This window comes from Neopsephotus bourkii, unplaced genomic scaffold (genome assembly GCF_033783945.1).
Source record: "Neopsephotus bourkii isolate Nb327-2 ecotype Australia unplaced genomic scaffold, CSIRO-AGI_Nbou_v1 NB_867, whole genome shotgun sequence".
NCBI classification, from domain to species: domain Eukaryota; kingdom Metazoa; phylum Chordata; class Aves; order Psittaciformes; family Psittacidae; genus Neopsephotus; species Neopsephotus bourkii.
Window position 1 is genome coordinate 1 of NW_026901363.1, and position 10,326 is coordinate 10,326.

General features: G+C 60.5%; 1 protein-coding gene across 3 annotated transcripts; it reads left to right on the forward strand.

Moving 5' to 3' along the window:
* The first annotated feature begins 250 nt into the window (after nucleotides 1–250).
* On the forward strand, nucleotides 251–4,978 carry LOC133214016 (Krueppel-like factor 8). 3 transcript variants are annotated; one of them, XM_061356670.1, is made up of 5 exons: nucleotides 251–386; nucleotides 1,212–1,779; nucleotides 2,577–2,679; nucleotides 2,781–2,914; nucleotides 3,985–4,978. In XM_061356670.1, the coding sequence occupies exons 2-5, from the start codon at nucleotides 1,254–1,256 to the stop codon at nucleotides 4,164–4,166; spliced, it is 945 nt and encodes a 314-aa protein (XP_061212654.1). In that variant the 5' UTR covers nucleotides 251–386; nucleotides 1,212–1,253; the 3' UTR covers nucleotides 4,167–4,978. The 3 variants fall into 3 exon arrangements, with proteins under 3 accessions (XP_061212654.1, XP_061212652.1, XP_061212653.1); XM_061356668.1 differs by having other exon boundaries at nucleotides 282–386; nucleotides 1,230–1,779; nucleotides 2,553–2,679; XM_061356669.1 differs by having other exon boundaries at nucleotides 282–386; nucleotides 1,230–1,779.
* The last annotated feature ends 5,348 nt before the right edge of the window (nucleotides 4,979–10,326 follow it).

Consider the following 10,326-nt stretch of genomic DNA (forward strand, 5'->3'; position numbering starts at 1 on the left):
ATGTGTATTTTGGGGGTGTCCATTTGAATACGCGGGTGTTGGGGGTGCCCCTGCCTTTGTGCGTGCGTACTGGGGGGTCTGTGCTGTGAGCGGGGCTGTTGGGGGGGGTGTCCTTTACTCAGTGCGTTTTGGGGGTCCCCATTTGAATACCTGGGTATTGGGGGGTGCCCCTTAACCCGAGGGGGGGGGGGAGGTCCCTGTCTCGGTGCGGGTCCGGTGGCCCCTGTCCCGGTGGGGGCTCCCCCCGCGCCGGGCGGCTGTCCGTGTGTGCAGGGCGTGTGCGCTGGGTGTGCCCGGGGAGGGGCCGGGCGGGCCGCGCGGTGCAGCCGACACTGAGCGCGGGGGGCTCCGCGGGCCCGGTCGGGGCTCGCTCGGTGCGGGCGCAGGTAGGAACAGGGGGAGAGCCCGGGGTGGGGGGGGGCAGCGGTGTGGAGTGGGGGGGGAAGGAGAAGATGAGGCGCTGCGGGGGATCTGACCCGCGGGGCACCCCATGGACCGGCGGCACCGCGCGGGGGGGGGTGGTGGGGGGTGTGTGTCCTAAAGGGGTTGAAGGTGCGCGGTGCCCCCGGTGCGTCCCGCGGGGCGCCCCCCCTTCACGGTGGCAGGGCCCCTTTAAGGCGCTCCACCCGGGGCCGAGCCAGGGTGGGGCCGCGGGGCCCTTCACACCTCTCGGACCGGGAGCATGGTTCTGCCCCGGCAGGAGGGGGGGGGGTGAGCACCGGACACCCCCAGCGCGGTGAGTGCCCCCCCCATTATACACCGTGTGAAGGGGGGGGTAACGGGTGTCGCGGCCCCTTTAAGGCGCGGGGGAGGGAGAGGAGCGTGGTGGGGCCGCCACCGCCCCGCGGGGGGCACGCCCCCTCCCTCCCTGCCCCGCCCCGCCCGGCCCTGAGGGGAGGGGCGGGGGCGCGCGCGCGGGGAGGGAGGGGCGGGGCCGGGCGGCGGCACCACAAAGGCGCGCGAGGGGCGGGGCTTCCCTTTTCCCGCCTTCGGCTCGCGGCGCGGCCGTCGTGAGGGGAGCGGGGGCCGCCATTGCTGACCCCTGCCACCGCCGTGGCTGGTACCGCTCTTGCTGGCGCTGCCATTGCTGGCTCCGCCGCCGCCATGCACGGCTGGGTCCCCGCTGGGGCTCCGCTCAGCTGGGTGCGATCCCCCAGAGGTGGCCGCTCTGACCTCGCTCGCTGTACCTGTTTCCCTGCCACCTCACGCAGCGTGTGCTTCTCCTGCAGGGCCGAGGGAAGACGACGCCCGCCATGAGCTCGTCGGCGCTGCTGGCCGAGGGCCCCCTCGACCCTCCGGTGCTGCTGGCGGACATCAAGACGGAGCCCCCCGAGGAGCTGCTGGCCAGTGACTGCGGCCAGCCCCAGGCGGAGCCTGTGGATCTCTCTCTCAACAAGTCCAAGGTGGTGGCAGCAGCCTCCGCACCCCCGCCGCCGCCTCCTGTCTCGGTGCAGTCCTCCCCATTGCTGGTGGCTCCTCCGCTCCCTGCTCCCGCCACCGTCTCCATCTCCCCCTCCGGCCTCAGCTCCACCTCGGCCATCCCGGCGGTGCTGTCGCCCGGCTCCATCCTGGCCTCCACGCAGGGCAGCGGTGGGCAGCAGATCCTCCACGTCATCCACACCATCCCTTCCGTCAACCTGCCCAGCAAGATGGGCAACCTGCAGACTATCCCCGTGGTGGTGCAGTCCCTCCCCGTTGTCTACACCACCATGCCCACCGATGGGGTCACCGCCATCACTGTGCCCCTCATAGGGGGGGATGGCAAGAACGCTGGGTCTGGTAAGCACATGTGGGGGAAGCCTGAAACTTTTGGGAATCCCAGGCTGGTTTGGATTGAAGGGACCTTAAAGCTCCTCCAGTTCCAACCCCTGCCATGGGCAGGGACCCCTTCCACTGGAGCAGCTTGCTCCAAGCCCCTGTGTCCAACCTGGCCTTGAGCACTGCCAGGGATGGGGCAGCCATCTCTGGGTGAAGTGGGGGTGTCCCACTTCATGGAGCAGCACCCCTGAAGGGGATCTGATTTTTCCCTCTCCCACATTTGCCATCTTCACCCAGAGCCACCCCAGTGCTCCTAGCCCCGAGCCTGTTCCCCAAGGGGACACAGGGAGGGCAGGGGACACTTGGGGCATGGCACTGCCTGCCACCCGTCCTGCTGCTGGCAGCCTGCCTGCCCTTCCCACTGCCTGCCCGCTGCCAGCAGCTCTGGTTTCAGTTCAGCTGCTTCCCCAGGCTCCCTCTATTCCCTTCCCCAGCACATTCCCAGCTTCCCACCTTATCCGGAGTTGGGGGGGACGACGACCTGGATCTCACCTCCCAAGGGCAGGAGCAAGCAGCCAACAGAGGTACCACTCAAGTTATGCCTCCCAGTATCTCTGTGCCGCATGGCATCAGTGGCTTCTCCATTTCCCCAACTTGTTTTTTGTGGGGGGAGCAGCATTTGGGGTGCTGTGGGAGCAGAGGGGGGGTTATTCTGGTGCAGGGGTGGGGTATGTTTTGGGGTGTCTTTGTTGTCTGCTCACAGCCTCACCCCCTTCCTCCTTGTTTCTCAATAGCTTTTATTTCCCGCCCCCCACCAGTGAAAATTGACCCAGGCTCCATGTACCCCATGGACATGAACAGCGACAGCGAGGACAGCGCCTCCGAGAGCGGCCCGGCCCCTTTCCAGGACCTCCAGAGAGAGTGAGTCCCTTTGTCTGTCCCCCCTTGTCCCCCCCTCCCTGGCCACCCCATGGGGTCTGTGGGTGCCAGGGCTGTGCTTCTATCTCTTCCTCCTCCTGCAGGCCGGTGGCGCGGGCACAGCGAGCAGAGTCCCCTGACCTGAAGAAGCGGCGCATCCACCAGTGCGACTTCGAGGGTTGCAATAAGGTCTACACCAAAAGCTCCCATCTCAAAGCTCACCGGCGGATACACACAGGTAGGGGACAGTGCCACAAAACCCCTCTGGCAGGCAGGGTCAGGATCAGTGCCCCCGCCTCCCTGTGGGCTGGGGGTACCCAGGGGTGGGCTTGGAGGGTGATGATGGTCCCTGCGATGGAGAGGTCTTTGGGTGTGTTGGCTCCCGCTGCCAGAGCTGGGGATGCCCTTTTAGAGGGCCATTTAGCCTTTAGATCTTTTAGAGGGTTGTGGAGGCTCTTTGGGGGTGCTGTTGAGTGTCTGGGGGGGGCTCACGAAGCTTTAGGAGAGCTGGCAGCCTGTGTCAGGGGTTAGGGGGCCCTTCAGTGATGTTGGCACCCTCTGCCAGTAACTGGGGGGCATCCTTTGCGGATGCTGGCACATTTTGCCAAGGACTTGTGACGCTCTTTGGGGTCTGGAGGGCCCCTTTTGGGTACTAGCACCCTCTTACAGTAGTTGTGGGGGCCCTTTGGGGGTACTGGCATCTCCTGCCAAGGGGGTTATGGAAGCCCTTTGAGGTCACTTTGGGAGCACTTCAGGCTTTGGGGGTGCTTGTGCTCTGTGCTGATTCTTTGGGAGTGCTGGGACCCAAGGCTGTGTCTCGGGGACCCTCTTTCCCTCACCCCCTGTCTGGTTATGGGGCTCTCCCTTGGGTGACCCTGCTGGGACTTCTCTTCCCTCCCCAGCACCCTGGGTTCCTTTGCCTGGGGGATGTTCCCAGTGCCTCCAGCATGTGCTCAGCATCCCCCCAGGACCCCAAGCTCTGCTCTGGGATGCTGCTGTGTTCAGTCCCGGTGAGGACAGTGGGGTGCTGCTAGTAGACTTGCATGGGGGTGCCACTATCCGCCCCATGGTGTCACAAGGTGATGCCGCAGGGGTGTGTGTGGGGTGTGCACCCCAAAGCACCGCCTCTGCTCTCGCTGGCGGCACGGGCGCGGTGCGGTTACACCTAAAGCAGCACTCGCACAGCCGGTGGCGCCAGTGAACCGTGCTGGGCCAGCAGCAGAGCTCATGCAGGGATGATGCGGGGTTCGCCTGGCTCCTGGGGGGCATTCCTGCCTTGCTGAGCCCCTCTCTGCTCCCCCGGCGCAGGCGAGAAGCCCTACAAATGTACCTGGGAAGGATGCACCTGGAAGTTCGCCCGCTCCGACGAGCTGACCCGGCACTTCCGCAAGCACACGGGCATCAAACCCTTTCGCTGCTCGGACTGCGACCGCAGCTTCTCCCGTTCTGACCACCTCGCCCTGCACCGCCGGCGGCACATCATGATGTGAGGAGCCCCCGTCCCCAGGGCTGGGACTGGGGGCACAGTGGTGGAAAACGGGGGTGCATCCTCCCCTGCTCTCCTCTGTGTGCAGTGGAAGGACTGTGGGAGCGGAGAGGCCGAAGTCTGCCTGATGGAGAGAGAACTGTGGCAGCTCCAGGAGCCCCGCTGACACAAGATGCACAATGGTGGCTTCCAGACTGATCCTCCTCCTCCTGTGCTCCCGTTTCTTCTTTTTCCTGGGCTTCACACACACAACATCCAGAGGCTCCTCCTTGGCTCCTCACCCAGGATTCACCCAGCAGTTGCCTCTAGACCTGCACATCGACCTCTTGCCCACTTCCACCTCACGTGCTTGCTGTCCTTGCCCCTCTCCCAGTCGCTGTGAGCAAAACCTGGAAGCCATGGCAAGGACAGGTGAGGGCTCTGCCGTTGCCCCTGTGCAGTAGCCTCTCTCCTGAAAGTTGCTGCCTTTCCATTCCCAGCCGCTGTGTGTCCCTGTCCCAACAGGAGAAGGGACCTGGCACGTCGCCTCTCTGCATCTCTTGGCATGTGCTGGGCTTCACCGGAGGTGCCCAGGGGCACACAGGAACAGAAAAAGCAAGAAAGGGGAAGAAAACCCACCACAATAACCCCACATCACCCCCCGAATGAGATTGCCACCACCAAACACAAAGGGAAACTGTGCGGAATGTTGAACTGTGATTTTATGGAGTTTTAAAAGGGGTGGGATGGGGGGAGCTGCAGCATTTGGGGTTTTTTTTGAAGACTGTGGGACACTTGAACCATTTCTAAGTTAAAAAGGCAGACTGTGGCCACACACTTTGCTTTTTAATTGTAATTATTATTTCTGTGGGGTGCCCCTTTCCCAGCTTCATCTTTCTCCCCCCACCCTGCCCAGTCTGGGAGGTGTCAGGATTTGTGGTTGGAACCTTGGGGCTTTTGGGTTGTGGGAAGGGTGCTGGGGGGCCATGAGCCTCCTCTCCCAACCCAGTGCTCATGGGGCTGCTTGGGGCAGGGGGAGCTTCCCAGAAGCTCACTTTGAGCCTGTGCCTTTGCCCTGAGGGGTGCTGGGCTGCTTGGGGGGGGTGGTGGTGGTGGGTGCAGAGACCTACGGCCCCTGAAGAGGACTCTGATGGATGCTTGGCAAACTTCCCTGCTTTCCACCTTCCAAGAATGTTCCATGGGGCAGGGTTTGTCCCTGACCTTGTGGTGTCCCCAACTGTTTTGGGGCTCAGCACAGCTGGAGGGTGGATCCAGCTGTGGCTGGTCACAAGTGGTGTCCCCAGGGCTGGTTTTGTAATGCCTTTATCAAGGCTGGATCAGTGGGCTGAGGGCAGTTGAGGTTAAAGTCAAGTGTTAGGTTCTGCACTTGAGTCACCACAACCGCACACAATGCTCCAGACTTATGGAAGAGTGACTGGAAAGCTGCTCATGGAAAAGGATCGGGGGGTGCTATTGATGGAGCAGAGCATAAGCCTGTGCCCAGGCAGCCAAGAAGTCACCAGCATCGTGGCCCGTATCATCAGTGTGGCAGTAGGGCCAGGGCAGTGATTGTGCCTCTCTACTGGGCACTGATGAGGCTGCACCTCGACTCCGGTGTTCAGTTCTGGGCCCCTCACTACAAGAGAGACATTGAGGTGCTGGAGCAGGGCCAGAGGAGGGCACTGGAGCTGATGCAGGGCCTGGAGCACAAGTGTGATGGGGAATGGCTGAGGGACCTTGGGGGTTTGCAACTACCTGAAAGGAGGATGGAGCCAGGAGGGGGCTGCTCTCTGCTCCCAAGGAACAAGCAATAGGACAGCAGAAATGGCCTCAAGTTGCACCAGCGTAGGTTTAGGCTGGATATTGGAAACATTTCTTCATGGGAAGAGTTGTCAAGGTGCTGGAACAGGCTGCCCAGAGGTGTGGTGGAGTCACCATCCCTGGAGGTGTTTAACAGATGTGTAGTTGTGGCACTTAGTGACATGGTTCAGTGGTGGCCTCGGTACTGCTGGGTTCATGTTGGACTCAGTGATCTTGAAGATGTTTTCCAACCTAAATGATTCTACAGTCTCTGCATCCCTGTCCCACCACGTGCCCCCTCAAAGCCATGCTCACCAGAGCTGCTCCTGGGGCTGCACCTTACATCCTTCCTTCATCTTCAGCCCCAAATCCTCACAGGAAGGCAAGGGAGGCTGGGAAAACCCTTGGGATTCAGGGTCAGCACTGCTGGTGGCCCCATAGGACCCCACAGCCAGGGGCTCCACCCTCACCCCGCTCTCCAAGCCCCAGGGTAGGCATGTGTGTGTGTTTCTGTTTTCTGTTTGGTTGTTAAACCCAAACAAGGGATTTTAAACTCTTGAGCTGTGATATTTATACAAAACTCTTTGAGGTCTTTTCTACACAGGAATAACATGGAAAGTAGCTGAGTTACTCTGGTTGTGTCTTGCTTTGCTGCAGCCATGGGGCAGGGAGAGGGACCAGGGCATGGTGGGGGCAGTGGAGCTCTCCTGCCTCTTCGTGCCAGGAGGAGGGGGGCTGAGCTCAGCAAAATGATGGTTTCTTGGGCTGGTTTTCCCAGAAACTGAAGAGATTTCAGAGCTGTGGAAAAATCATGGGTTTTCCTTCCTTTTGGACATCTCCAGTGGGATATTCACCGGCCATGTCCTGTGTTTGGCTTCAGCAGTGACCTGTGAGATGCAGGGGGCTCCCTTGATGTGAGACCCCAACCCACCTCCTGAGCTGGGGAAGGGGATGACAATGCCCTTTGAGGTGATGGTAAAGGGGTTGGTGGTCCCACACCACACCTGGACAAGGGGGAGGTGCTAAACACCCCCTGGAATCCTGCTGTGCCTCCTCCCGTGATCCACCGGCTTGTTAAAATGGTGTTTTAGAAGGCAAAAATAGCATTTTAAAAGTCAAAAGTTGCATTTTTTAACACAAAAGACTTAAAGTTGCTCGGCTGAATATTCCCCAAGTATCTGGGAGGAGATGATGGTTTTCCAGGGAGACATGTTGCTCCAGAGCTGCTGTGGAAGTGGCTTGAGCAGAGTAGCTGCTTTCCTGATGGCTGCTTCAGTTTGCCATTGGAAGAACAAAGTGCAACAGCAACAAGAAGAGGCAAAAAGAAAACACCCAAATGAACCCATGGTAATGGTGTTTGTTGGGTGAGGTTTTGGCCTTGGCAGCTCAGTCCTGGGTCTGTTTGTGCCTGTGTTGTAGGGGAGCCCCATGATGAGGCTGGAGCAGAGATCCAGGAATCCTTGCTCGCAGGTACCAGGGCGCTGTTTCCACAGGGAAACACCTTCCTGTGAGTGACACTCTTCTGCAAAGGTGTCTTGGAAGTGCTCGGCTTTGGCTCTGCAGCATCCTGTGCTTTTTTTCTGTCCCATGTTAACAAAGGGAACAAGGGAGGTCCGGTGTTCCCATGTGGGGATGCTGCTGGTGATGAGTGCTGAGACCTGGTGGGGGAGAACTTGCTGCACTGATGATGGAACACCTGTGGGTGGCATACAGCACCCATGTGTCCCCATGTCACCCCTCCCAGCCACGGCTTTGTCTTACCCTGAGTTGGCAACTGGCTTAGAGCCACAGCCTGGTTTGGGTTGGAAGGGACCTTAAAGCTCACCCAGCTCCAACCCCTTGCCACAGGCCGGGACACCTTCCACTGGAGCAGCTTGCTCCAAGCCCCTGTGTCCAACCTGGCCTTGAGCACTGCCAGGGATGGGGCAGCCACAGCTTCTGCCCAGCATTTCATCTCAGTCTCCCCTTTGGCAGTGAATGTTCACCCTGGTTATGGGGGAGATGGGGGTGTCTCTGCCACCCCCAATTCATGCAGAGCTGCTTCCCCACCCATCATGGCCTGGGGACATCCTGCAGTATATGGGGTGATGCTCTTGTACCCCTCTAAGCCAGCCCTGCCCTGAACTTGCACCACTGCAAAACGAGCTGTTCTTACTGAGTGGTACTCCTGAGGCGAGCAAACATCCCTCCTGCTGGCCCTTGGCCTTGCATCACTGCTGGGTGAGTTGGGAAGCCCCTGGACCACTGCTCCCCACACTGCACCCCTTCATGTCTCGCATCCCCCATGCTCTGTCTGGCTCTGATTTCATCCCCTTCATCTTTTCTATTGCTTCTAGGAGATCTTTGGGGTGCTGGACCTCAGTGTCCTCAGTAGGACACAGCCGTATGGGGAGGAGGCAGGGGTGAAGCCCCCAGGTCTTGGGAGTTGTGGGGTCATGCATGTTGGGGTTACACAGGGTCCTGTGTCACACATGTGGCAGAGGGATGTGAGCCCTCTTTCCAGCATGGGCATCACCCCGCTGTTGAAGAAGATGCTGAGCTCCTGCTGGAAGGGCAGTGGGGTGCTAACCCCTCCCATGGGCTGATCCCATCACCCCACACTGCTGAGCCCGGGAGGCCATTTCAGCTCAGCCTCATCCCTCTCTTTGCTCCAGGATCACCCGAGGTCCCTCCGCATGGTTTCTTGTCCCTGTCCCCACTCCCCTTGTGCCAGGCGGGGGGTGCCGGGGGCCTCCTGCCTGCTCCCGGCACTGCTCAGACTGGTTTAGCAAGTGGATGGGGCGGCTGCTCTGCCTTTGAAGGGCTCCCAGGAAGGGTTTGATGGCTGGAAACCTCCCAAGGAGCAGAAAGGGAAAGACAGAAATGGGTGGTTTTGGGTTTCGGGGCTGGGGGGGAGCAGAGGCGGCTCCAGCGGCTTTGCAGACCTTTGTCTCCTGGAGGTGGTGGTGAAAGGGAAGCGGAGGGGGTGCCCCCCTTCCCTGCCGAGTGAGTATCTCACACCAGGCTCCTGACCAGCACCAAGGCTGAGCCAGGAGCTCCTGGCCCACATCTGGTGTGGCCTGGCCCCAGGGAGGCAGATTCAGAGGGCACTTGGGGATGTCCATCATGGGGCAGCGAGAGGTGGGTGCTGCCGCCGCTGCTTCGGGGTGGATGGATGAGCCGGGGGGGTCAGCAGGGTGAGGGGGAGCTGCTGCAGGGGGAAAGCAAAGGCTCAGTGACCTCCTGGCAGGGTCTGGGCCCCCTTCCCCTGCCCCATGTACCTGCCACCACCTCCTTGGTGGGACCATGGGCTGTCACCCATGCTGGGTGGCTCCTGGGGGGGTCTCCTGTGGCTCAGTCCAGTGGTGGCGGGTGAGGTTTGAGGATGGGTGTGAGCCCCTGGTGCGCTGCTGGTGCTGCTGGGATGGCCTGGGAGGTGGAATGGTTTGGGAGGTGGGAATCCAAGATGTGTTTCCCACCCTGACCCGGATCTCCTCAAAGCTCAGAGCCTTTCTTGCCTTTTAGCTCAAGTCTCTGCAGCTCAGCCCAGGGCTTCACCTCCTGCTCCTGCACCCTCTGAGAGGAGCACTGGGGTGTCCTTCCTCATTCCCATGGACCCACACAATGCTGGGAAGGGGGATCAGGGCCTTCACCCCAAACCCCCTTCAGCATCTTGTTGTCAGCTTCCCCCTGTGGAAGGGGACTCTGTACCACAGGAGTAACTGGTTGTGTGGCTGGGATTGCTGCTGTGATCACTCTAGCTCAAGCAGGACATGCTGCATTTGGTGTTTTGTGGCATATGGGGACAGAATGGGACCTTAGGCTGGCACTGGCTGAGGGGACATGGTGTGTCTGGTGGTGCTGATAGAGTCAAGGCTGTTTCCCTTCCCGTGGGGCTGGTGGCAGATAAGGATGCTGAGGATGGCTTTGGCCCATCCCTGGGAAGAGAAGCTGCTCCACCTCAGGAAATCATTGCCATGTTGATCTCCATTGGGTATGAAGTCCCTGTGTGTCCCCTGCCCTTGCTGGGGTGGCAGCAATCCCATGGGAACAGGCTTTCCCCTTCCTCGGCAGGAGCCCAGCTCCCCTCCCTTTGGCTGGGGTTGGGTAGAGCAGCCTTACCCCTTCACTTCACCCTCTTTTGGGGGTTCTAAAGTCCCCTGAAGGTGCTGGGGACGTCCTGGAAGGGGGCGACAGCAGCATCCCCCCTGCAAGGGCACAGCCTCTGCGGGATCCTGCCTGGGAAGCACTGGGATGTGGGAATGGGGGGGTCTGAGGGCTGCTTTGGGGGGATGAGCATGGAGGGGGGGAGAAGGCCGGGCTTTTACTTGGCCTGACACAGTGCAGTTTCTAGGAAAGGAGGACACTGGGTTTGGATGCACCCAGAGGAGAAATAGCTTCTTATT